General features: G+C 37.0%; 5 protein-coding genes across 6 annotated transcripts; 4 read left to right on the top strand and 1 right to left on the bottom strand.

The window, feature by feature from the left end:
* Window positions 1-341: 341 nt before the first annotated feature.
* LOC119983565 (nuclear transcription factor Y subunit C-1-like) lies at window positions 342-3,376 on the top strand. The gene is made up of 2 exons (XM_038827236.1): window positions 342-1,105; window positions 3,133-3,376. The coding sequence occupies exons 1-2, from the start codon at window positions 435-437 to the stop codon at window positions 3,134-3,136; spliced, it is 675 nt and encodes a 224-aa protein (XP_038683164.1). The 5' UTR covers window positions 342-434; the 3' UTR covers window positions 3,137-3,376.
* An 898-nt stretch (window positions 3,377-4,274) lies between these two features.
* Window positions 4,275-5,682, top strand: LOC119983567 (protein transport protein Sec61 subunit gamma-like). Its single transcript, XM_038827237.1, has 3 exons — window positions 4,275-4,467; window positions 4,558-4,673; window positions 5,463-5,682. The coding sequence occupies exons 1-2, from the start codon at window positions 4,374-4,376 to the stop codon at window positions 4,671-4,673; spliced, it is 210 nt and encodes a 69-aa protein (XP_038683165.1). The 5' UTR covers window positions 4,275-4,373; the 3' UTR covers window positions 5,463-5,682.
* Window positions 5,683-6,489: 807 nt separating this feature from the next.
* LOC119983564 lies at window positions 6,490-15,712 on the bottom strand. Of its 2 annotated transcripts, XM_038827235.1 has the most exons (6): window positions 15,441-15,712; window positions 14,779-14,847; window positions 10,191-10,269; window positions 7,890-8,063; window positions 7,706-7,801; window positions 6,490-7,619 (listed from the first exon to the last, which is right to left on the bottom strand). In XM_038827235.1, exons 4-6 carry the CDS (start codon window positions 7,938-7,940, stop codon window positions 6,687-6,689), a joined length of 1,080 nt encoding a protein of 359 aa, XP_038683163.1. In that variant the 5' UTR covers window positions 7,941-8,063; window positions 10,191-10,269; window positions 14,779-14,847; window positions 15,441-15,712; the 3' UTR covers window positions 6,490-6,686. The 2 variants fall into 2 exon arrangements, with proteins under 2 accessions (XP_038683163.1, XP_038683162.1); XM_038827234.1 differs by lacking the exons at window positions 14,779-14,847; window positions 15,441-15,712 and adding an exon at window positions 11,394-11,510.
* Window positions 10,727-11,674, top strand: LOC119983484 (glucuronoxylan 4-O-methyltransferase 1). Its single transcript, XM_038827152.1, has one exon. The coding sequence runs from the start codon at window positions 10,727-10,729 to the stop codon at window positions 11,672-11,674; it is 948 nt and encodes a 315-aa protein (XP_038683080.1).
* Window positions 15,713-23,232: 7,520 nt separating the features above from the next.
* Window positions 23,233-25,124, top strand: LOC119983762 (F-box protein At1g67340-like). The gene is made up of 3 exons (XM_038827488.1): window positions 23,233-23,626; window positions 23,757-23,919; window positions 24,018-25,124. The coding sequence occupies exons 1-3, from the start codon at window positions 23,463-23,465 to the stop codon at window positions 24,744-24,746; spliced, it is 1,056 nt and encodes a 351-aa protein (XP_038683416.1). The 5' UTR covers window positions 23,233-23,462; the 3' UTR covers window positions 24,747-25,124.
* Window positions 25,125-27,209: the final 2,085 nt, after the last annotated feature.

Genomic DNA, 27,209 nt, shown 5'->3' with positions numbered 1-27,209 from the left:
ATTTCACATGGATCATATGCGTTCATCGCAATAGCTGGGAAAAAAAATATTGTGATATTTTTAGCATTTTTGTTTTTTTTTTTATAATAGCGGTTAACATCAAGAAGATTATGGAAATTAACAATATAGAATCTTGAATTAATTTAAGTTAATTAAATATGAATGTAATTTGTTTAATTGACCTAAATAAATAAACAAAAAGGTGGGTGGGGTAGGTTTGGGATGCAGGATAGCCAAAGGGTGGGCTTTTTTTGTGGGGAATCTCAGCCGTACAAATCCAAATATAAGAAAAATGAAAATATCAATCTCACGGACTCGAACACATTCGCAATCCTTTATGATTTTATCTCCACCGCACCATTTGTCACCAAAAGATCATAATCGTCAATCACACACCCAATCAAATCAAATTCCGAATAAAAACTGCCAAAGAAATGGAGAACAACCAGCAAGCGCAATCGTCCGCGGCGTACCCAGCGCCGGCGGCACCGACTGCCGCTCCCTACCACCACCTGCTGCAGCAGCAACAGCAGCAGCTCCAGATGTTCTGGTCTTATCAGAGGCAGGAGATCGAGCAGGTGAATGACTTCAAAAATCACCAGCTCCCTTTGGCCCGCATCAAGAAGATCATGAAGGCCGATGAGGATGTCCGCATGATCTCCGCGGAGGCACCGATTCTCTTCGCCAAGGCCTGCGAGCTCTTCATTCTCGAGCTCACGATGCGCTCCTGGCTTCACGCCGAGGAGAATAAGCGCCGCACCCTCCAGAAGAACGACATCGCTGCTGCAATTACCCGCACTGATATCTTCGATTTCCTTGTTGATATTGTGCCCCGCGACGAGATCAAGGACGAGGCTGCTGGTATTGGCGCCATGGTTGGGGCCACCGCAAGCGGGGTTCCCTATTACTATCCCCCAATGGGACAGCCCGCCGGGCCGCCTCCCCCTGGAGGCATGATGATTGGGAGGCCAGCTATGGACCCCAGTGTCTATGTCCAGCCTCCATCTCAGGCTTGGCAGAGCGTGTGGCAGACCGCGGCAGCCGCTGAGGATACTTCCTATGGTAGTGGAGGCAGCAGCGGGCAAGGCAATCTCGACGGACAAGGGTATGTGTCGTGATTTTTGTTTTTTCTTTCCATATTTGTTATTATAAGTTCTTTTGTGAATATTGGTAAATTACTGGTTTGGGGATTTACTTGAAAGAAGCTAAACTGCTAGAGTATAAGTTTTTTTCTTAATTAATTTGTGGATTGTTCAAGTTTTGCATATTGATAACTCATTCTTAATATAATCTTTCATGTTTGGTCTTGCGTTTGCCAAATGGAGCAGTAATATGATTATCTAAATCTTGTCGCAAAAACCCCTTTTTTGTTGGATTCTTGGGAGTTGTGATTTGAGGTATCCTTATAGTTTTCATTAATCAGATGGTATTTATTTGAACAGTGTTTGCTTATTTTGTATGAGTTAATAGGATAGAAACCTCTCTGCTAACGAACAAAGGTAGCTCTTTTATAAGCTTAGAAAGGAGTTTGGTGGTTAATGATGTTAGATTATACGGAGAGAGAGACAGCCTTGACTGTGTTGGTGTCACCTGAACTTTCTGTAACTCATTGATCAATGAATCTGCAAAAAAATTGGCTAATTAGGGTAGAAAACCTGACATATTAGGTTAGATGGAGTTGTAGTATTAGTGGCAACAATAGTCATGGCCTGAATTATCTGGAAACTTTTCCACCTCTTTGTTCCAAGCTGTTTTTAACTTTTAAATTATGTAAGCATAGCAACATGGTTTAGAAAGTAGATACTATTTTTTGTAAGGAGTCAGTTCTTCCTCAAACAAGCTGAATCCATAATGTTTGATGAAAATATATTGTTTGAAACTTGATACTTAATAGCCCATCATCCTGGATGTTTTCGTTGGTGAAGGATTTTGCATTTGAAAGAGAATTCACGTTTCTAATAATAAATGGTCTTCATCTTTTACATTTGGCTATAAATCTGAAGAAGTTGAAGGAGCTTTTTATTAATCTGGATATCTGAATATATATTATATTACCGCAAAATGATTTGGTATTAAGCCTTTGATGACAATGATAATACCTGAAATGAATAGTGGCATAGTGCAGTTGAAGTCTCTCTGAAATAGAGTTTGAACTTTGCATCTGTGCATCACATCCACATTGCCAAAAGTTTTGACTTTCTGATAAAAAAGGGATAAAATAAGGCTTTCTTTGATTCCTTGTTAATTGGGGTGGTGAACCATGAACGAACTTGGGGTCACTTTGGTATATTGTTGTTTTATGGCTCGAGTCTAGTCTAGTTGTTGATAGGGAAGGCGAATCATTCTCTGCCCCCCCCCCCCAACAACCAGACTCTTTCTATCCCTCCTTTTTTTTCCTTTATACTACCATCGTCTTGAAATAACTGAGGCTTTCTTCCTCTTGAAATACAAAGAAAGAAAGAAAACTGAGATTTTCTTCCTTATCTATAACCCGAAATGCATAATTACTCCGGTACAACTTAGGTTGTTTCATAACTCTGTTTACTTAAAACTTTTGTCGTCATTTTATATGCCTTGTGCCTTTAAAAAAATAATACATTCTCCATCCACCCTAACGGTAGGATATAATATAGGTATTCTTCAGCTCCTTTCTGTTGCCAAAAGTGCAGAAAGAGCAGCAGCAAATTCGTAGCACCACTAAAGCCTTCATTTGCAAGTGAAGGAAAAGTTGGAAATATATTAAAGATGTAAAAATAAAAACTCCTGGACACTTTAGACAATAAAGAATCTTCTGTGTTTGTTATTGCTGATGATATTTGTTTTACTAAACCTTTGATGTTCTATCTTCCATTCAAAAATAAAATAAAATCCTAGATACCAAAATGTCCCTTTCTGTCCTTGACAGCCTTAACTTGTATGTATTCAGGAGTATCTATACAGCCCTTAGTATTTCAAAAAACTTGTATTTTATCTACAATCTCAGAAACTTACTTCTAAGTTGTTTTCGAGTATCATTATATTTTGTCTGTTTTTCTTTTTCTTTAAGTCATCTCTGTTCATGTGTGTTTCTGTTTCATCATGTACTGTTGGTTATTACCTTCTTGATTCTTTCAAACTCTTGGCTGCTTGCAGCTAAGCAACCGTCTGAGTATTGAGCCCAGGATGCAGCTGAAGGCAGTGGAGCTTGCCAATGCTAATTGGGAATTTTATTTTCTTTGTTATTAGTGAATGCAGTTATCTGCTATTTTTTATGGAAGATACTTATGAATGTAATCTCCTCATCAGAAAACTTTTAACTTAATTTAATGCAGCGGAACAATTGCTGCTGTGACTTATCTAATTATATCCAATGTGCAGTTCTGGATTTAATGGTCCATTTTGTTTTATGTTAATGATTGTACCAATCCTTCATTTCTGTTACGCATATCGGATGTTGATGTTGTTTCTGTGCAAGATAATATGTTAATGGCAGTAGGACTTTTGGGTTTGCCTGGCCTTTCGATAATCCTAGACTGTCATTCATCTACTGGTTATATTGGCATTCTGGAGGCTGCTGAGGGTACCGGACTTATCAATGGAATAATCATAAGGAAGTTTTCCTCAACCGTTCGAACGATGCTTGTTGTTGGGGATTCAGCTCCCGGTAATCCTTTCCGTTCCACCATAAATCTGAGGTATGTAACATTGCTGACGATTGTTGTAGTCTTGAAATGGGCAGGCAGTGACATTGAATCCTTGAAAGGAAGCTTTGAAGGGTTCTGGACTCCAAATGGTTTGTATCCACCAGCTGCCTCTCGAATTCCATAGGCTTCCCGTTATGTGCATTGGCTGTGATGGGTAACTCACTCCACTTTCTGGCTTGTTCTTAAACACTCTATGCGCACGTGACTAATGGCCCGAGTTTAGGTCTATATCGAATCTCCTCGTTTCAATTAGTCTCCATAGAATAATGGATAACACTCTTATATGTTGTTCATTTGTTGAAACTGCAGACTTTTAAGTACAAAATTATGACACGCACATTGGGCCGAATGAAACAGAGCCGAAGCCCAAAATAGTCGAACAAGTATGAAGGAAGCAAAACCAGGCCCAATGGACTCATGAAGCCCAACAAAGCACTTAACTGGATTATGAATTGAGTGGGCCCAACAAGTAGTGGATTATGATAAAGGACATAATTGTCAGTCCATTCATGAAGTAGTGGCATTTTCGTCCAACAAACAAACCCTGCCAGTTTTGACTTTTGACCCAACAAGTACTCCAACTCTTTGCGTATCAACGCGTTCCTGCCTTCTGCCTTCACCCGCGTCTTTTTCTCTCTCTGGAAATCCCGATTTACTTGTAATTTGTCAGATCTAAAGGCTTCTACGGACATGGACGCCATAGATTCTGCTGTCGATCCGCTCAGAGAGTTCGCTAAGGACAGCGTACGCCTTGTCAAGAGGTGCCACAAGCCTGATCGTAAAGGTACCCCTCTACATACAATTACAAATGATTCGCGTGTGTATGTATTTAGGGTTTCTGTAAGGTGTGATTTAATTTTCTTCTGTTTTGTAGAATTTTCGAAGGTTGCTTTGCGTACGGCTATCGGTTTTGTGGTGATGGGATTCGTGGGGTTTTTCGTCAAGCTTATCTTCATTCCCATCAACAACATCATTGTTGGATCTGCTTAGGTAACATTTTCAGATCCACGTCTGTGCTTTGATTTTGTGTTCTATTAGGTTTTTTGGATCGTTGTTTGTTTGAATCTGTGTTTCTTTACGACGTTCATTCTGATCGAGAATGCGGTTATGCTTGCCTAGCTAGTATTTTGGATCTGATTGGGATTCGGATGCTATTCTGTCGAGTTGATGAACATTAGTAGTTATAGGTGTTTTGATGGAAAGGTATGTTTAAGGGTTTCGATTGATTTTGAATGTGAGAAAATTTTAATTGCACAACTTAGATGGAACTGATACTTAGAAGATTTTAGTTAGCGATACTAAGAAGGCTAAAAAGGACCTGGATTGAAGAGGTGGGGGAAAACGCATAGTCCAAAGGCTTAGCTGAGAGATGAGAGTATGGTTTAGATTGGAACAAATGGCAAAGGAGAATCCCATGATGGAATGTTGGCTGAGAGATGAGACTATAGTTTAGATTGGAACAAATGGCAAAGGAGAATCCCATGGTGGATTCCAATTAATTTCTCTAATAGATTCATGTAACTTGTGCCGAATTGTTTGGGATGGAGGCTTGAAGATGATTATGAGAATGGCCATCATGTTGGTAATAGTTGTTATTTGCTGATGTTAGCTGTGTATGGGACTATGGGTAACTCTAATCTCTTTTTATATGTATTTTGATGTATAGGTTGGCCTAAAATTGTGGCCTAGCAAATATTAGACGTTGATCTTTTGAATTTATTTAGTCTTGATTGTTAGCTTAAACATGTTCTGATTCTGTTTTACCTTTACTATTTTCAGGTCACCTTGAGGATTAAGGAATGCTGGTAGAGGATCAACACCGTTGCATAGTGCAAATCATGCTTAAATGATTTCTTTGCATTTAGATTGCTTAGACTTTTGTTAATGTGATAAGACAAGTTGAATATGATACATGAGATTTTGAACTCTTTTGGTGTCCTTCAAGGCTCATCTCCTTAATTGTGATTGGATTTACAGTATCATTTGAGGTTTCATACCATTTCCTCTGTGATTTATTTGCTCACTTGATAGCTTTCTTTGAGGCTACTGCCAGGCACTCAGGCAGAGTGCTCATGTTGAAGGGATGGACGCAGGCATAGTGTATTAAGTTGCTGCATTTTGGCAAAGTCTAATCTGTACTCTGGAGTTGATGGTTGACTAGAACCATAAACAGAGCTCTATTCCAATGCGATGCCTGTGATGCACAGCCAATTCCAGGCTTTCACGGGGCCTGGGATTTGGCGACGAAGGTCCACTTTCATAATATGTATCCAAGTTCAAATCCCTCCTCTTTGTCATAGAGTGGATACTGGATAGGAATTCCTGAGGTTCTAACTTAAGGACTTAATTGTCCCCGTGGAGCTTGTGCACTCTATCCTCATAAGTTCTCTATACGAGATCATGATAAGTTGTTGACATTTTATCATAGAGTGGCCCCAAAGTTTTTGCGAGGGTTTTGAACCTAGAATCCATGCTTGGAGGTTTTTTATTATCACGATTGATCTAGAAAATGTATTGGAACAGTTTACCATACAGGGTGGGCGTCTTGGTGGGTAAACATGACTTAATTGTCTTGGATGAAAGCTTGTACTTTCTCAACCACCAAGTGATTAAATTGTTGGAATGACTTCAATCAAAGCCTTGCCCAAAGTTTTGGCATTTGTTGATGTTGTAGACGTGCATTTCATTGTGAAAGTGTTTTTCTCCTGGATTCTACTGCCGCATTGAATGTATATCTATTAAGCACACTAAAAGCTCTGAAGAGTAATGGCTTGATATCGCCTTGAGATAATACTATAATAGGACGTCAAGTAAACTTTTCTTAGAAACTCATGCAACTTTAGAAACTTATTTTGCTTCCTTTAGGGTTTGATTTCCAGAGGAAGATTATTATTCAATTTGGCAGGTTATAGTAACCAAAGAACAGAATCCAGAATTGCGTATAGCCTATTCAAGCATACTCTATATTCACAATAAAAGCACACCTTACTCATTGCTCCAAGATCAAGCGGCCGAGGTATCAAAGGATTTCTTTCGAACTAGAAGACAAGTGATCTTTGAAGGATGAGCATGAGTATTGTCAAGACTGCACAGCACGAAATCCGGGCGATGAAGACCAAGATTCAACCTTTCTTCCCCAACAGTCAGGGCAGTTGAATCAAGCAGAACATGCCATGAGTTACGGTGAGCCTCCGAGACCCAATGCATCGAATAACGAGTCCCGTTGACATCAACCGGATAAGAGAATAACCCTTTTGGGGTGTACTTACATTTCCTCCTAAAATACTGGCTAAGCTGTGATCCCTTGATCCTTAAGTCCAACCAAGTCTCTGGTGCCAGAACCAGTTTTGATTCCTTGTAACTTGCAAACACTCTTATGTAATCCATTTCTTCTCCAATGACAGACATGTAGAAATTCCCTCTGAAGAAAGGGTAGCTCTCCCCTACTAACATCATTGCATCTCTGTAGCTTGGTGTGAAGAGAACAAGATACTCCTCATCAGGCAATCCACAGTGCTTCAAGACTTTGTTTCTGGCTTGTATTTCAGGTATTGAAATGAAACTCCCCGGAAAGGATGATTTCTTGGTGAGTATATCAAGTAGTCTCGATGCCTCCAGTTGGGTTCTGTCTAGATCAGGGAGATTGCTTCCATTAGATGGTGTTGAGGACTCTCTAAAGCCACCCCTGGGAGACTTGCCCTTGCGGTCGGGACTCGGCTCCGGGGCCTCTGGAGACTCTTCATTGATACAAAGACTAGAGATATCTATCTTTTCACCTTCAACAAGACCAGCATATTGAGGATACTTTGCCAGGACATACTGCTCAACATATTTCATCTCTGATGGTGTGATTGGTCCTGACCATCTGAGGTCAAGACCTCGGATTGTTGATATGGCTTCCGCAACTATGTGCGCCGGAATAACCGTATGAGCTTTCTGTTTCAGTTTCAGATTCAGTCAAGCAATCAAGACATCATAGACTATCATTACATCATAAAGAAAATATGAATAGAGGATTATACCTTTATGACCATACTGCTTGGTCTGCCATTTTCAATAGAAGATTTTGGTATAGAAGCCAAAAGAGATTGTATGTATTCATCCTCCTCCAGCATGGCCTAATTTGTTGAAGAACTTTCAATCAAACTCACAAAACAGAAAATAAACAGCCAAAGAAAAAAAATTTTAAGCTGCAACTTTGCCTACCTTAGATCCTGCTGCTTGTGAGGCAATCTGGTATTCAGTGTTATTCCCCATATCACTAATTCAATTCTAGTTTGATATCATGAGCATGAGATTGACAGGTTTATCAACAGAAAGAACAAGACTCCAAAGGTAGAGACGACTTCAGGTAAAGACAGAGGTGTGTTTGCAGGAAACCTTGCCAAAACGCACCAAATGATTTAAGATTTTGTTAGTTTCCAGCAGAGATGACAAAGAAATGATAAAGTAGGAAGACTAATCAAAATTTTCCGAAAACATATATGTTGGAAATACATATGCAAGTTGAGTAATAAAGAAATGAAAACCACACCGACAATGACACCAGAAAAAGCTCCCAGACATGGAGCCTTTGAACAATTATTCCTATTGTTAACCTTGATAACCATGGTTAGTCAATGTTATGCAAAGATTATGACCTGTCAACACTCTAGACAGCCCCTCATGCCCTTCGAACAGTTGAGTGGGCGTAAACCCAATAGATAAGACTAGACCATAGCCCATGCGGATGGAAATGGGGCTCCTAAGTCCTAACCCCTCCCCAAAAGTGGACTGAAAACCCACAAGACTAGGAAAACCATAGGGAAATGCTCATGGCTGGTTAGAACTCCCGGCCTTAGCTGCGCCTTAAGCCCAAAGATATAACCAACTGAACTATTGCTCCGTGGTTATGACACGTCAACACATCATTACTTGACCGAAGTTTCAAGAACAAACCTTGGTTATATCATTTTGCCTGGCTTAAGTTCCAACTTCTATCAGACTGACAAAAGGATAGATTACATAGTTATGAATTATCAAATGCAATATTGTTTTAAATAAGGTATATCTACCGTCATCAGGCAAATTTTAAAATTTTGATTAGAGAGTGACCCTTTTAGATGTTTGGTGAGGAATAAGGTTAAACCCAGCTGGTGTTGTAAGGAATCTAACAAACTAGGTGTGAATACAAATCTAATTAAGTCAGCCTTGTTTGGAATACAACATAAAATATTTCTTGTGACCCTTGAGTCTAGGGAAAGTGTTGTTTAATAAGAATGATCGGTTATTCAATGAAAGCTATAAATATGAGTGTGTATTAAGGCATTGAATTTATCGTCCAGAGACCATGTCAAAGCTAGATGTGATCACCTCTATTAATTTCCAGGCACATTAGATCAACCATGTATGAAATGCTCTCTCTGGATTTTAGGGCGTAAAAGAATCTCGCTCGAGGTATGGGGTTTAGGCTTCTGCCCAACTAATCTGCCAAGCAGATTTGCGTGTGCCTATTCCAGCCTTAGTTTGAGCTTAGTGGACTATCCAAAGAACACACGTGCTAAGTATTTAGTGCAACATATGTACATATACATCACTTTGGGCAAAATGGTTACTTTTTTCTTTATCATATGTTCATTTACAATGACTTTCTTGTGGAAAATTTGCAGTTGTTTCAAACCCATCTAGATGTAATCTGGAGTTTTTTTTTCTGGGTTATTTCAAAGGAACTAAAAAACAATTTCTTTTCATAAAGAATAAATGGGTGTTACTGTGTTAGGAGACAGAGAGATCTCCCCGTTTTAGAGATTCCTTTAGCAAGACCTTACATGTAGACAAACTCAAAAGAAAGTCTTATTATAATGTGCAAATAGAAATCTAACTATAGATGTAACTTTATTAATTCAGGGACATTATTTAAGTTGAATCCAACTACTCAGGCTGCATTAGTTTAAACCATCTATGTCATAGGCAGCTTTCATGGTTGAATTTTTTAATTTGTGTACATTGTAATGATTCTCCATGATATATTGATATTCACATATTTTTTGACCATTCTTTTAAACAATTGTTGCTCATTTGTTGAAGTTCCCGCTTGTACACTCCAATTGTCAATACCAAGAAAGCTACGCGTTTGGGTTTTTACATAATTTAACTTGTTGTCAAGTGGGAAATTTCAATATACGTGGACCTGCTAGCCCGAGTTTAGTCTCATATCGAATGTCCAAAGAGCAAACGTGTATGGTATCATCGTTTACTACCAAAAAAAGAGAAAGAAAAAAGGAAGTCAATAAGAAGAAAGCTAAAGTTGGTTCTTACTTTCTCAATGATACATTGAAGAATTACGCCATATCAAGCAGAATTTGCAGTTATGGAAAATTGGCCCATTAACTATGTATGGCTCCACAGCAACCACGTAAGATTATATCATGATTTGATCCAACGGTCAAAACTCTTAATTGCAAGATTTTTTTTTTGATTGATTGTCATGAAAGTATGAAATCCGGTTTAATACAAGAAGGGTGTTACCTGTTGTAGAATGTCTTTCCATATAGCAAACAGAGCTGGATAGCTTAAACATTCAAGCTTAGTCACATTTACAGATCATCTGCACACATACAACGGAGTAAGTCAAATTTGGTTGAAAGCAACCTAGCAACTACTGATTAGGCAACTTCTTCAACTTCACTCATATGCACCTAACGCAAAGAAATGATGAAAAGGACCAAACCCATTAAGAAAAATTCCAAGATTCAAGTCAGGATCTTTAACAAATGAATGAAATACCAACTTTCAATTGTTCTTTTTAACAAGAGCAAGACACATACACAGTTTCAATTTCAGAAAAGCAACAGGACAACCACAGCAATTAGGTGACAAACAACAAAAAGACCAAAAAGGGGAGAAAATAAAGAACGCTTGCAATGAAAGCAAAACCATTCCTTCTCTCTTACTCAAGAAATCCTAGGAAAATTGATTTGAGTGTAACAACCAATCATCAAAACCCACAGAGTATGTGAGGGTGACAGAAGCAGTGAGGGTGCTGAAGGCAAAGAAGAAAGAAAATGCCCCCACAAGTGCCTCAGTGCCTTCCTCTTGTAACCCACTGCGTCCCATTTTCTCCTCCAGTCACGCCTGTCGCTAACAAATATTTCCAAGGAACTAAACGAATGAGAGTTTCAGGAAAGAAATTTATTCCTCTCCTTGTTTTTGTTCTGTCAAGCTTCTCAATAGTTAGACTACTTAAAATCGTCATCACTACTTCATCTTCTTACCATCCGCTGCCTGTCTCATCCACAACTCTACAACAAAAATGCTCCGCCCCTTCTCCAGCATGTGGTAATCATACATCATATGGAGCAAATACTTCTAAAGGTCTACCTATCACCTCCGTCAGTTCAGCCACTCTAACAAAGAAGGAATTCCAACTTATACAGAATCTCATTTCTAGGAAGGCCCCTTGCAACCTCCTTATTTTTGGGTTTTCGACACAGTACCTTACTCTTTCATCTATAAACCTTGGCGGCAAAACCATTATACTAGAAGATGACCTCAACAAGATAAGCAAGATCAAAACAAAATTCAACAGCACTCGAATCTACAAGGTTGACCACAAGGCACCAGCAAAAGAAGCTTACAAGCTGCTAAAAATCGCGAGGCATGATCCTGCTTGTGCACCTAGATCAGTAAAGCTTCAAGAATCAACATGTGAATTAGCATTGAAAAATTTACCTCGAGAAGTCTATGACATTCAATGGGATCTGGTTGTTGTAGATGGACCTGAAGGGAACACGCCAGAGGCACCAGGTAGAATGGCAGCAATCTATACTGCTAGTATGATGGCAAGAGCTGGGAATACAACAACTGTGTTAGTACATGATGTGAATCGAATGGTTGAGAAGTGGTTTTCATGGGAGTTCCTATGTGATGACAACTTGGCATCATCTAAAGGAAAACTCTGGGAATTTAGGATCAATGGTAGAACTAATTCTACAAGGTTCTGCTCTACCTAAACAGTTGAAATGTAGTCAAGGTTATTTATCCAAATCAAGTCATCAACTACATGGACAGTCTTTTCCATGTATTGCACCTAGATGCAGCGGAATTTCAGACTATCAGCCAGGAGCATGCCACCAAGGATCTGGATCCATGTAATGCCAGGATGCTGCCATTACAGTTCAGGCAAATATCAAGTACAAGTAATACCACACAATCATGCAGGAAATTAATGAAAACGCAGGATATGGTTCCAGTCTTAGACCATAGGCAGCTTCATTATTTTCCAGAGATTAGGAGCTCAAGGTAAAAGATAGGCCATTCCACACAATTATCTATTCTTTGAAAAGGAAATAAAGAAAAGTATATGTTAATTTTAGCTGCACCACGGGCCATAATCATTAGCATGCCAGCCTAAGAGTAACCAAAATGAATCATCAAAATACCCACTAGAGTACTTTGATACCTATTTGATTTCTCAAAAAGCTACCAACTCCAACCCACGTAACTAAACAAGTAACTATTCTGCAAACCCATTTAAATTAGCTCATTATAGGAAGCTCATCTCCAATATTAAAAATAATTCAACAAAAATTAAAGGGTTAATAATTTAAAATTTGATAAAAGTACAATACACTACAACATAAGCATTTTCCACACTAAGTTTAAACTAATACAAATCAAATTAAACCTCTCTTCATCATGGTATCCTTCTTCAACCCATCCCAATAAGTTGCAATCATTGGATCCATTCCACTTGTGTCTTTGGCCATTACTTCCATCTCGCAACGCCTTTCTTCTAAGTTTCGCGTCATTTGACGCTCGGCTAGCAGTCTATTGCGTAGATCCAATTTTGCACGTTTTAGAGCAATCTTCTCTTCCCAACGGTCATCTATAACTGACTTTGTAGTATCGCTTCCGTGCTCGAAATTTCCTTTCTTGCTCTCCAGTTGATCTTTTGATACTTCTCTACCCAAAGGTATACTCTGGTTGGTGGAAGGTTCACTATGATCTTGCATATTAATTGTATCACCATCAACATCATCGTAAGGTGAACATGATTGCTTCTTCTTTGATATGGTATCAAGTCATTTCATCTCATGCTAAAATATATCGAGGCAATGATCAAATTGGAATGGTTTTCCTCCGTTGATTGAAAAATAAAGTTCCCTAGCTTCACCCAACTATCAAGTGAATTTAAACAAGATATCAGCACATATTACTAAATCTTTCGATGAGAAAACATAAAGTTTTTAAAATTTTACCCTTCCATGCTCTGTTTGGCCCAATTGGTGTCTATCGTCAATTTGTTTAACACATTCAAGAAATTTTACACATTTTGCAATAATGTCCCGCCAACGATTTTTAATAGATGCTTCGGTACGTCCTCCTCGACCTCCGTTGGTAAGGAACTGATTATAAATCCTCCTCCACAATCTTGAAGAGCTTTGATCAACTCTATGGATGGCATCTTTGCTCGTATTTAGCCAGGCGGAAACAATAAAAACATCTTCATCTCGAGTAAAATTTCGTGTCCTTTGTGATTTGCGTGGAGGAAGATCCACATCATACTTATTTTGAGCTTGTTCAGCAGGATCAAAACCATCAATTTCTTCAAATACCGATGAATTGCTATTAAGGAAGTCCGTGTAGTTACCGCAATATTGAGGATCCATCTAAAAAAATTAATGAATAATCAAGAACATGAGACAATAAAGCCAATAAACCTCGACGGAAAACCTCAAATAATTTCTAATACTCAGTAAACCAGTGAACAATTAAGCCAATAAAATCATCCACCTAATTTCTAATACCCATTAAACCAATGAACAATTAAGCCAGTAAAATAAAAACCAATACTCAATTCGCAACAATCGAAACCAGAGACGAAGATGGAGATTCGAATAGCACCCAATAAACCAATACTCAATTCGAATCGCACTGATAGCTGTGGATTCGAATCGCAAGAATCAATACTGAGATAGGTTCAGCGACGGGAGTGAGAAGAGACTTGATTCGGGATAGGGAGATGGAGATGGAGATGGAGTAAACCAATGCTCGATTAGGGTATATGTTCAGACTCGATTCAGGAGACGGAGATGGAGAGCTAAGACTCGATTCGGGAGTGAGCAGAGACAGATGGACAGAGTGAGCAGACACAGAGAGAGATAAAGAGAATTTCACCCAGAGAGCGTCGTTGGGACTACAATGGCTCTACGTACTTTTGCCTCCACCATTTGATTACCCATTTTCATTTTTCACTCTCCTCTAGTAACGTTTTTTTGCATCCAAAGAATTAAGAGGAGACAGATTGAGGTCACCTTTACATTCCATTTGCCAAAGAGTATCTACATAATCTTATTTCAACAAATAGAGAAAGAAACTATAAGTCCATGTATTAGAGTATGTCCATTTTAAGTAACACTCAAGGGGTATCAACAAACTGCCTCCACAATTCAGTCTCCAGGTCCATGGCCACAGCGAGGAGGAGTAGGAACAACGTACACTAAAAGAAAATACATCTATCCTTTCCACGATAAGGATTGTTAGCTTGGGGTTTTCCTGGATAAATGGCTTTCAGAGCTTCTGGTCATTTGGAACTTGTTCTAATATTTTCAATTATATCAAAATTATATAATCTGGTTTGTTCTTGGGTTGCACCACTTTGCTACCGTTTAAAAAAAAAAAATCCATTCAAAAAAAAGACAGAGGTTACCATGATCACATCCCACCTTGCAAAAAGGATCTGTAGGCCTATCCACTTGTCCATGAAAATGATAAAGATATACAAAGAAAATCTCTAAATATGATTGTCACCAAAATCATCACTAGTTCCATGATGATCACCAGAGCTTCCACTCACTTGCTCTTTTCGTTGCAAGGAGAACAAAAGAAAAATGCATACACATGAGGAAAGTCAGACACATAACTCCATGATTCACAAACAAAATCAACTGGCCTAGATATCTACGTGTGGAGACATGGGGTGACAAAAAGGAATGTGTAACTTAGCTGGAATACTTCTCACATACTGTATCCACAAAAGCTATGTACATACATGCTGCCAAAGAAACTACCATCACAAACAAAACTTATGAGATTTAAGGTTATAGAAAATAACCTTGACTTTGTTTCGCCGAACTGTTGCAGACTTTGCAAGACCAGTGAGATGCTCAACATGCAATTGCAGCTACAAAATAACACTAGAAGGTTACAACCACAATAAAAATTAGGCAAAGGTGTTAAATAGATATCCCTTTAATTCATAATCACATTTGAGAGTTATACTATCTGCCGAGTATCTTTACAACCTGTGCTGTCACCAAGGACCAGCGTAAACATACAAAGCACGGTAAATTGAGATCAATATAAGTTTCAAACCTAAAGAGTTCAGAATTTATAAATTTGCATTTTAAGAATATATCAAACCAATACTAGCTCAGAAATTTTCAGTACATCTTCAATTTTCATTTTGATGGCCTTCGGCAGAGAAGAAAAACCAAAAAAAAAAAAAAAAGGTATTTGTTACGAACAAAACCTTGAAAACAAAAATTAACACAACTTAGCAACATAAACGAAGAAACTGTGCATCCACTCCCTGGAAGCAAAATAAAATTAGCACCGCCATTCTTTGCCAGACTAATCCAAAGCTGAAATTACCAGCGATTTCTTTGACACAAGTTTCCGATTAAAATCTTCTAAATTTACTCGCAATGGCGGATCCAATTCTTAAGACTTGATATCAAAATATACGTCAAAAATTTGTTTCTGCATTGAAAATACCTTATCGATTGAAGCATGGTGAGAAGGATCATGCAATGATCGCTTGAGAGATTGAAGATCGTTGAGCATCTCTTTCAATTCCGCCTCCATTGTTACTCACTCTCGCTCTCTCTATCGAAACCTAATTAATGTCAGTATCAGAATCTAAAGAAACCATCGATATCGCTGTGATTATTGTCTCTCTTTTCACATTCCTTATTCCCTTCCCTTTCTTGCAAGCGTTTGTAGTTGCCAGATGCTTAAACCTTATGCGAGCTGAAGATTGTTTTATCGAGCAGCGATCAATTTTCCGTGTTAAAACTTAAATGGGCCAAAGTAAGGCCTTTCTTGCAAGCGTTTGTAGTTGCCAGATGCTAAACGGCTAAACCTTCTGCTAAGCTGACGATTGTTTTCCCAGTTTTCCTTGTTAATGGGCCAAAGTAAGGCCTTAATAAATTCCCTCGGGGTTTTCGGTCCAACAGAAACCAATTTTGGATTTTGAATAGATCCAATAAAGCCCAAAAACTTTGCTGACAGCAGTTATGGGCTGAACGATTGGTCCAAGGCTCACAGTATGCCCTAATGAATGAGACCCGGTACCAGAAATTACGAAATTACAAGGCAAAAACTTAATGGTGGTTGTCACTTGTACGGTGCAATCAATGTTCAATTCTCAATGAAAAAGTTAATTTTAAAAAAATCATGAATTCATTTCAAAGGCAATGTAAAGTTCTATGAAACTTCCTTCACATCATTCTCACCCAAAAAAATCGTACATATACTTTTTCAACGTCATAGTTATTTATTATTAGTAAAAAAAGAGAAAGTTTATAAACAATTTTCGTACACAATACTTAAATTGGATCGGAGATATACATGACATAAACAAACTTTATCCCACATAATACATTTAATCCAAAATTATCCAATTCTAAAGGAACTGACCAAGATTTGCAGCTTATTATTATATCCCGCAATGTCGATAGACATCAAACTTGAGGTCACATACATAAATCATATTTTTCAATATAAAATTGGTTGCTTAACTTTGAATCTTCATTGTCCATTAAAATTGGGTCCAAAACGGTGCCCCAAGTGTAGAGAAATCATATTGGAAATGGAGAAAGGGGATGAATTGATGGGTGGGGCATGAAAACTTAACAAAAGCTGAAAATTGAAACCACATAAGGGGCCCATGTGAAGACCCATTAGTATCTTACCATTACCAACTTCAACGAAAAGAGGCAAAATTCATCAATTCATGTGCCCTGACCCTGTGTGAAGAGATATGCACTACAGCTACTGCATATATATATATAAACATGATTTGCTTTTGTAATTCTCACAACTTTCAATCTTTATCTGAATTTTTCCCGGTCTACATCCACGGACCTTTGTTTATCACATTGAGTGAAGCCTACATACAAAGAACTTAAAGCTTGCAGCATCAAAATAATAATTCTATGTATGTATATATATATATATTCAGTCGTTCGTTGGATCTAACCAATCACTGAGATTAAGATTAAATTTTAAAAAATAACTATTTCGAAAAGTCACTATCGACGTCCCAACCCCAAAAATTATAATTTGGACATCATTTCAAATGGCTGACAACTCAAAAAACTTCCTCTGACCTCATCGAGTAAAACCCAACCATCGACGAACACTGGTTTAGTTGAAAAATTGATTGAAAGTCGCAAATCACCCATATAAAAATCGCCTAGATCCAATCGTTCGAGCCTCCTAGAAAGCTTCAAAACTCACCGCTTTCAACCCATATGGGTATCGTAGATCCGGTTGTGACCCCTTTTTATGAACTTCAATCTCATTCGTTGATCAAATCTAACGATTGAGATGAGAGGCTCGTAAATTTTAAAGTTAGTGGCGTCCACAGAGAATAACATATATGTATGTATCACACAACTTGTTGAAATGGCTGTGAAAATTCATAAAAAGTGTATATAAAGGAGTTTGACACGCCACCAAACGCGTACAAAAGTGTACCATATATAATATATAACCATCACTTGATATACGCATTTGTCAACCTTACATGTCCATATCGAACTACTCTAACTTCTAACCATATGTGTATGTATATATATATCACATTCAACTTTTAATTTTCCTGGTTATCATTTATATATTTGGATCAGCTAATGTTGTCTTCAGAGTTCAAAGTATACCAAAAAAATAAAAATTGGTGTATATTTTATATAATCCCGTAATTGATCCATTTGCCAAACATTGAATTTCTTTGATTGATTTCAGTTGTCAACGGTTCTTTTTCTCCTGAAAATTCTTGTTTTTTCAGGTCATAATCCATTCATTTGTAGAAATAATTGATTTGCTCTTTCAACTGTATACGCAAAAGCATCCATTTCATAGGTTGCCTAATCCATCACTAATTCACTATATATATGGATGTTGAAAATTAAGATTTACATACGTAATACGTTTACTTTAATTAGAGAAATAAAGTGTGGTAACAAGAACTTCAATTCACTGGATTAGGAGTCTACAATTGAAATCCAATGGATTAAGAGATGTGCCACATCGCACCACATTTTTATTTTTTTATTTTTAAATTTTGTATGATTTTTTCTTCACCATTTGATATGAATTGTAGACTCTAGGGAATATTGAACTCATATACCATATTTGATGGTAATGTGTCATGTGTGCATACATATATACATCTATACGGAGAAATTTTGAATTCAAATTTCAACCAAAATCAACATATTTGATACATCTTTTCCGTTTATGAAGCATCACACGTTTCTAATTACCACATTAGAAAACGACATGATACTCCAGGACCATTGACTATTTTCTCTCGTCTAGCATGTCATCCAAATGTTCTTATCACTATTCGCTAGATTAAAATACTTCAACTTTATCAACGGGGGACACGGGAAGGGTATGTAAATACGGATCCTGACTGTTAAGTAACTAAATTTGTGTGTGTATATATATGTACATGTAAATATATATGTTTTGTATATGAACATGGAAAAGAATATCAGAAAATGATTTATTAGGGTTTTCTTGTTGTTATTGTGTGAGTCTTAAGCTTCAGGTGGCAGGGCTACGCATGAGAAACCTGCTATCACGTACGTACACAAGATGGATGGATGGGACCAGCCATATTATGCATATTCTTTGTTTGGGAAGATATTACTTGAAACATTAAAGTGGACCGTGTTTGGTTTTCTCTCTAACATGTAAACATTCCTCTTTGTCTCATGCCCTACAACAACCACAACATGTGTTTTGTTTCATTTGGTAATCCTTCATCACTCACCATTATCCTCACCACACGCATTGTTTTCATATATATATATAGAAGCATGTGGAGGTGGAAGCCCAATAGTGCCTGTAATTATGCTACTCAAGAGTTCTCACTTATTAGATGTACTACATTAATTGCTCTATCGAGCCATAGTGTGCATGTTTGAGATAAATCAACAGTTATGATAAGGATGTCAATCATATTCCAGTTATCTAAGTTGTTGAGTTATATACACAAGATTTCATATGCATCTTGTGAGACATGTCGAACTTATTAATTCACTTTGATCTTGTGCATTCAATTAACCATTGGATAACAAAAAACAAACCGGTGGAATTTTTATAATTTTCTATGAATTAAACCTTCCACATATATATATATATATATATATATATATATATATATATATTGTGTGTGTATATATGTACAAAACCCTAGAAGTTAAATATATTAATAGAAAGAAAAAAAACATATCTGCTGATATATATATATATATATATATATTGTGTGTGTATATATGTATGAATTGGCCGACAAAACCCTAGAAGTTAAATATATTAATAGAAAGAAAAAAGAAAATATCTCCTGATGACGGCATCTTTGCTTGTGATAATGGCAAATTGTACACCTCCTACATCATGCCTTTCTTTGATGAAGTCCTACATCATGCCTTATTAAATCTTTTTTTTTCATTATTTATTGTTGTATATATCTATTATGTATAAATGTCTTCTCAAGAACATAGATGGTCATAATGTTTTCTTACTACGTACCCATGTAAAGCTGTTTTCATGACCAATTCACATATAATTTTTTAAATTAATTTATGTATATAGAGGCATGTGGAAATGCTTATTAAGGATTAGTTTCTATTAGATTGCTTAGTTAAGACAATAAATAATCGTATGATTTTTTCCCAGAAAAGCTAGTGAAAAATATAATTAATTTTAACAAAGGTGAATTTAATTAATGTCAATGGGTCAAAGTAACACGCTACAATAACGCAAAATTAATGTTAATTTCTTTTTGGTAATCGGCTTATCAATGCAAGAAAACGATGGCCTCCTATATATACAAGAAATGTCTCATGAGACTTAAAAGGTAATTAATTATATTTTGACTTTTTTTTTCAATATAATTTTATATAGACGCACTTTCTTAACCGAATAACTGGAAATGACTTGGGGAGAGGAAAGTTTCCTTCTTTTTTGTAGGAAACTCTTAAGAATAGATCCAATGGAGATAGGGTATAACTTGTAACTCAGGGGATTAGAACACATGACTACGAATCATGGTGTGGGGTTCGAATCCCTCACCCACAACTGGTCAAACATGGAAGGACACTGATATCTTTGTGGGATATTTTATTTTTGAACCAGTCAGACTTGTGCAGGTGTCTGGATCTGAATTGCATGTGAAAAATTTGTGGTACATGAAGCAAAATTACATAATTCAACTATTATTTTATTTTATATTTAAGTTAATTATTTGTTATATTGCGACTTTATTTTAATTAATTTTAGGGCTTGTCACCTTGTGTTCTTTAATATATAAATTATCAATTTGAAATTGCTACTTCTTGCAAGCCTTTTCATGTGCTTTCTTTCTCGGGAATCTGTATCTAATCTAGCTAATTATGCTTTACACGTATATTTCATTTTCAAAATAGTTTAGAAGAAATAAAAATGAAAATAACCTCTATGATTTTTTTTTTGTATTTATATATGTTATTTGTGTTACAAATACTTAATTTCCCAGGTCGAATATTACGTGAGATCCAACAAATGCAGTTTATAAGTCTGAGTTCAATTTCTCTCAATTATAAAGGGACATTTTAAGAATTTAATCATGTTAGAACTACCACATTGCTATTTTGTGAACTAACAGTCCAACATAATGATTCGCTCCCTTAACTTATAACAATCGGTTTTCCAAGTATACCTTGAAGGTCAGTTGGGACGGATCTCTCTGACCCATAATCTAAAGAGACCAAATCCGTGAGGGCCCAATTCCAATGAATCTAGAGCAGACAAGTTGTCGTATATAGGTGTGAGCTCCTAATTTATAAAAAAATCGTATGAATCTTAAGGCTCAAAGTGAACAATATATTTACAAATGAATTAGGCCAAACATTTCTCACCTCAAGATTCTTTTCATCCTTTTGTACGGGTTTGCAATTGGCACCTGGCAGCAACACACACTACTCATTTTCTACCAACCCAAGAGGATATATTCATCTGGGTTTTTCTTTTTCTTTTTATTTCTTTCTGGCGGTGATGAAAAGGATTTGCATTATTGCATATGTTCCACCAACTCCACACAATGTACATTCTTATCCAAAACCTACCTTATTTTCATGTGCAAACGAAGAATTGGACACATTCATTCTATCAATCAATTCTTTATTAATATATTTGTTTCTCCATTTCCCAACTCACAAATCTCATCAACTTGCTGATCAATGCGTAAAGAAATTAAAGTTCATCATCAAATTAATATGGCGAGCTTAGCTCTTCCGCATCCATTCTTATTAGCTACTTTTTTTTTCCCTAGATAAGGTCTTACTGTTACAAGGAAGGGGGTGCGGAAATTCTAACACCTATGAGATTCGAACCCCAATTAATAAAGAAATATTACACAATATCCTTATCGCTACATCAACAGAACACACACAATCCGTTTTTGGTTACCTTTACAAAATTGGTGGTTGTTTAATTCACAATTCAAGTCCATGCTAATTGAAAAGGAATAAAAAAAATATCCAAAAGAAATAGAAATTAATGAAGAAATAAACACATATCATGTGTGCATATATATATATATATAGAGAGAAATTCTCACATAAGGGTCTAATGTAATGGTGTAATATAAGGGTCTATGTTTACACCATTGATTTGAAACATATGAGACTCAAAGTAGTGGATCACACTTGTCATCTCACTCATCCACACCATTAAACATAAACCCTTATTTATAATTATACAATTACGTATACATTTTAATATTATGTACACATCAAGCTTGGCTGGTTTGGCATTTCCGTACGCTACAACCCACGGCTAGAAAATTTGGTCTATTCAAAGGGCACGTTTATCATGCCATTTCAGTCTCATGGAGTGCCTTGATGAGCAAACAAGGCCAATGGTTTCAGATTAGTAGTTCAAATTCAAATTAGAAAGCGCACTTAATTGAATTATTTATTTGCCTTTAATTTCAAGCTTTGATGATGGTTACAAGGATAAGAAGAAAAAAAAATTTAGGAGCTAAAATTGAAGAAAATGATTCATTCAAATAATAGTGTACTATATATTGCATTGGAATACGATAATACCAAAATAACCTCCATTAAGATATTGACATGTGGCACGCAAAGTCAGATTTCCATTAAGTCGAGGAAGCATCATCGCCTACCGATCAAGGCATAATTGAGGACATCAATCGAGATGGCATCCGGAGAGTCGACATAAGGTGCATTATTCGAGGAGAGAGCATCTTGACGAGATCGAGAGGCCCCCTCGGTGTAACTTTGAGCATGACTCCTCAATAACCCACAATGACCAAATACCATAAGTAAATTAAGAGTCCAAATGGAGATCAACTACACTTACAAAATAAATCAGGATATGATTTACCTTTCTATCAATCTGTCTAAGATCAGTGAGAGGAGATCTATTCATACTAAAAATAAAACTCATATAATTCGTATAAACAATCATAAACTTTGCACTCCTTCACTTTACTAGCTTCTGGAGAGAAAGAGCTATGAGCATCGAGCATTCCCATTTGATAACTTACTGACTTCAGCGTCATAGAGGTTCCACCGCGCATACCTTCGAACCTCCTTAGAGCAATCAAAATGATGGTTTTTTGCTGGGGACAACAAAATGTATTGGGAAAAATGTTTTGTTGATGTGATTGGGTATTTTATTGATGTGACTAGACCAACAAAATATATTGGTATAACGATATAAATTTATTGACTTTACTTTTCGCGTAATAGAGGTGTAATCCGATATTGATTTTTGTGTAAAATCTCATTGTTATATCCATCAATTCATCCATGCCCCATCAAATATTACTTTTTGAGTATTCATGCCTCAATATATTGTCATTCACTCATTGTTGTGATTGCTCTTAGCTTATATGTTCTTCTTATATGTAGACCATTCTCATCGTCGACAACCTCTAACATCAATTTTACCGCTTGATAGTTTTGAAGGTGATCACAATTTATATTTGGATCACATATTATTATTCAACACAATTTCTTTTTAACTTCATGCGGTACATATACAAAGATTAAAAAAAAAACAATTAAATTGAAGTTTTTACTGACTATTTTTGGTTTTTATTTAAATTTTTTTTTGAAGAAACATGGATGATGACCTTATAAAACATTGCAAGCCATGCTGCCTTTTTGGCATGCGCCAAACGGTCCAAGTCTGCCGTTGGGTCACAGTCAGTTTGACCATGTCATGATATGTGCAACTTTGAATCAGATTTCATTATTAAGCTTTTCGCCTTTCCGGGGGTTCAACTAACAATCCATTCTCTCTCCCCTGCTATATTGCCTTGCCTTGTTTTCTCCCTCGTATAATCGTATATATAAGCCTTCTCTGGCTAAAACAAACAAACGAAACAAGAGGCAATTGGGATAATACAAAGGGACGTACTCCTTGGCTCAGTTATCGAGGATTATGTGAAGGTGAGAGAAGTCGGTGAGAAGAAGAAGAAGAAGAGAAAAAATGGTTCAGTCCAAGAGACCAAGAACATCCTCTCACGAAATCACGGTCAAGGAAGAGAAGTCTGATTTCTTCGACGGATTGCCTGACGACCTCGTTGTTTCAATTCTCTGCAAACTCAGCTCCTCTGCTTCATGCCCTTCCGATTTCATCAACATTCTCTTAGCGTATGTATATCCGTATTTTTATGTTCGTGCTTTCGGTTTTCTTTGTGATTTCTATCGAGATTCTTGGTGGTTATGGTGTTTGTTTGTTGATTCGTGTATGTATTTGTGTCTATTCCTAACCGAAAAACAGATGCAAGAGATTGAATCGCTTGGGATTACATCATACGGTCCTATCCAAAGCCGCACCAGATGCATTTGCAGTCCAGCCTAAAAACTGGTCCGACGCCGCTCACCGTTTCATAAAGAAGTGCGTCAACGCCGGCAACACCGAGGCCTGCTATACTCTAGGAATGGTCAGTACCTGTCACTCTTTTGGCTCCAAAGGAACAACAACGATTATCGACCTTCGAATCTTTTCTTTTTTTTTTTTGAAAATTTGTGGTTGTTGCAGATCCGATTTTATTGCTTAGAAGACAGAGGAAGCGGGGCGTCGTTGATGGCACGGGCAGCTAAGACACACGCGCAGGCGCTTTATTCTCTCGCCGTCATACAATTCAACGGTAGTGGTGGCTCTAAGCGCGACAAGGATCTCCGAGCCGGTGTCTCGTTGTGCGCACGAGCCGCCTACCTGGGTCACATCGACGCGCTGCGCGAGCTAGGCCATTGCCTTCAAGACGGATACGGTGTTCGACAAAATGTCACTGAAGGACGCCGGCTCCTCGTCGAAGCCAACGCGCGAGAGCTCGCGTCATACATACGCCCCTTACTGATGAAGAAAACGCGACCACCGAGATCGCACCAGCACCACCATGGGTGCGTGAAGGGTTCGGGGTGTCCGTTGCTCAGTGATTTCGGATGTGATTTACCGGCCCGGAAGGTACACCAAACGAACCGGTTTTTGAAGGAGTGGTTCGAGTCGGGACGCGGAGTGCTGGGCCAGGGATTGAGACTGTGCTCGTATGGTGGGTGCGGTAGGCCCGAGACAAGGGCTCACGAGTATCGACGGTGCTCGGTTTGTGGCACGGTTAATTATTGTTCGCGTGGATGCCAAGCACTTGATTGGAGGATTAAGCACAAGGTGGAATGCGTTCCGAACGAGGAGTGGAATGGAGAAGAGGTTGGGAATGGTGTTGGAGGTATGGTGGAGATGGAGGATGCCGAACCTGTGATCATGGAATAACCGAAGCTGGGGGGGAATTAACAAAGGCCTACATGGCTACATTATTGTGCTTAATTGGGTATGGAATTTAAGGATAGGCTTTTTTTGTTGTTCTTGTTCTTTCTTTGTTTCTTGTTTTTATTTTTTGTATATACCTTCTCTTCACCGCAAACCAACAATTTTCTTTCATTTGGGTTATTCTGCAAGGACGTTATTTGCTATGCTATATATTATTTTGTTAGAAAATCTACCCAAATACTAGATATTAATATTGTCCACTCTGGGCTTTAGCTACATAGCTTTGTTCTTATGGGTTGTTGTCCATGGTGTTTTAAGTCCCATAAAATACCTTTATTTTGTGGTATTTAAACCCATAAAAGATATTGATTGCGTGAGAGAGAATGAACCATTTGTTTATAAATCACTCGATTAGGTTATGTCAATTCGATGTGATATTTTTAGTCTTGATACTCCTCATCATTTGTGGGTAAAATTATAACAGATCCAGCAAGTGAACATGTAGAGGTCATATTCAACTGAAACGAGAATTGCTCTAATATCATGTTAGAAAATCTACCTTAAAACACTACAAACCAATAGTGTGCTTTGGACCTAAACCCGCACGACATTGTTTTTATGGGTTGTTGCTTATGATATTTAAGCACAAAAGATCTTGAATATGTGACAGAGAATTTAATCTTCACTTATAAATCATTCAGTTGAGTCATGTCAATCCGATAAGATATTTTAATTCTTAACAACTTTTCAAAAAGCTTGTTTAATTAAATTTAGATCAAACAGAACATGTGAAGTAACTGTTCCAAAACTAACCTATTAGGACCTCGAAAGAGGTGCAGTCGTTAATCAATTAATTCCTAAACCAAACTTAAAAGCTCAAATGCCAACAACCGCACATGTAGATGGCTCTTAATTTAGATATTTTCACTAATCATGGCAATACTAATTCAACGGCCGTGATTCTTCTTTTAAGGGTAAAAATATGATTGTCTTGTCTCTCTTCATATTTTAAGTAGGGCTGTTACTGGTATGGTAAATTATCTATTGGTATACCATTACCGATCAATTGGTTACCGAAAATAGTAGAAGATTGGTATACCGTTACCAATTGTTCGGTACGGTAAATTTACCGATGATTTCGGTAACGGTAACGGTAAGCAAAGTTCAAAACCGGTAAATTTCCCGATTACCGACATATATATTAAATATATATTAATATTATTTTTAGTTTTAAATTTATTTAATTATGACCATTAGATTGATCTAATTTAATCTAGACCATTGATTATTTTTAGGGTTATCATTTATATATCACTCGTAGCAATTTCATTAACTTTAAAGCAGCGTTTGCTACATAACAAAATGCTTTGTTGATATTGATTACATGCTTTTCTTCTCCATTTCCATTATGGTCTTTTATCTTTATTTATCTTGTTTCTTCTAGCTTTCATGCTATAGAGTTTAAAACACTTCGGATACTAAAAATATTATAAATTAATGAAATGAAAGATTTTCCGTTATAGATTGTTGGAATAATGTTATGTGAATTCTCCTTTCTTTTTTTCTCCGATTGATAGGTATTTTCTCTTATTCACATGTAGCACAATGATCCTTCTCATTAATCTATCATTTTTATTATTGGTATTGTAGGCAAGATGAAAGTGTTGTAGTTTCATACAATGACTATTAAGCACAATGCTACTTGATGCATTTTTTTTCTTTCTCTTTTTTAAATAAGTTTAAGAATTGGTAAATTTACCAATTATCGACTTATCATTACCGATCGATCGGTATACCGACCATCGGTATACCGACTCTTCCGGTAACGGTAACGGTAACATTTTTTGAGTTACCGAAAGAATTGGTATGGTAACGATATTCCGTGTTTGGTAACGGTAACCGTACCAATAACAACCCTAATTTTAAGTGTTAAAATATCCATATTTGTCTATTAGCAAAGATTGGCTTTGGTTTGCAGCATTCTAATTCTCGCCTCAAATTTTTTTTTAGGATAAGTTCTCGGAGTGGAAAATGACAAATATGTTGTGGGACCACCACTTCTTATACTCACTTGGGGATAAATTTTATCATATCAATATTAGGTTGAAGGGTCTTTCATTTTCCAAGTTTACATGCACAAAACCCCATATTTGTCAAGATTAAAAACATCGGTATGACGTATAACCCAATCGAGTAATTTATAAGCAAAAACTAACTCCTCTTATATTGAAGATGTGTTTTTTGAGTCTAAGAACAAGTGGTGACAGTCCATGAAGAACTAATTCGTATGGGATCAGTTGTCCAAATGGACGAGTCTTTAGTATCTATCGACAAGCTCACAATAAAATGGGAAACCCGAAAGCCAAAATAAAAGTGTTGTATGTGGCTATTAAATATATTTTTCTGAATCACTGAACAATGCATGTTTTATTATTTTTATTTAAGATTATTCTGTTTTAAATTAAT

Source organism: Tripterygium wilfordii, chromosome 18 (genome assembly GCF_013401445.1).
Source record: "Tripterygium wilfordii isolate XIE 37 chromosome 18, ASM1340144v1, whole genome shotgun sequence".
Taxonomy (NCBI): Eukaryota; Viridiplantae; Streptophyta; class Magnoliopsida; order Celastrales; family Celastraceae; genus Tripterygium; species Tripterygium wilfordii.
The sequence above is the reverse complement of the archived record's forward strand: the minus strand, read 5'-3'. Positions and strand labels throughout refer to the sequence as shown.

What these genes read in the sequence shown, in the direction of transcription:
- LOC119983565 (XM_038827236.1), top strand. Translation starts at nt 435, where the DNA reads ATGGAGAACAACCAGCAAGCGCAATCGTCCGCGGCGTACCCAGCGCCG.
- LOC119983762 (XM_038827488.1), top strand. Translation starts at nt 23,463, where the DNA reads ATGGTTCAGTCCAAGAGACCAAGAACATCCTCTCACGAAATCACGGTC. An exon ending in TTCATCAACATTCTCTTAGC is followed by an intron (nt 23,627 to 23,756) that starts GTATGTATATCC and finishes ACCGAAAAACAG; the next exon opens with ATGCAAGAGATTGAATCGCT. An exon ending in CCTGCTATACTCTAGGAATG is followed by an intron (nt 23,920 to 24,017) that starts GTCAGTACCTGT and finishes TGGTTGTTGCAG; the next exon opens with ATCCGATTTTATTGCTTAGA.
- LOC119983567 (XM_038827237.1), top strand. Translation starts at nt 4,374, where the DNA reads ATGGACGCCATAGATTCTGCTGTCGATCCGCTCAGAGAGTTCGCTAAG. An exon ending in CCACAAGCCTGATCGTAAAG is followed by an intron (nt 4,468 to 4,557) that starts GTACCCCTCTAC and finishes TCTGTTTTGTAG; the next exon opens with AATTTTCGAAGGTTGCTTTG.
- LOC119983484 (XM_038827152.1), top strand. Translation starts at nt 10,727, where the DNA reads ATGCCCCCACAAGTGCCTCAGTGCCTTCCTCTTGTAACCCACTGCGTC.
- LOC119983564 (XM_038827235.1), bottom strand. Translation starts at nt 7,940, where the DNA reads ATGGGGAATAACACTGAATACCAGATTGCCTCACAAGCAGCAGGATCT. An exon ending in CACAAGCAGCAGGATCTAAG is followed by an intron (nt 7,802 to 7,889) that starts GTAGGCAAAGTT and finishes TCAACAAATTAG; the next exon opens with GCCATGCTGGAGGAGGATGA. An exon ending in CAAGCAGTATGGTCATAAAG is followed by an intron (nt 7,620 to 7,705) that starts GTATAATCCTCT and finishes AAACTGAAACAG; the next exon opens with AAAGCTCATACGGTTATTCC.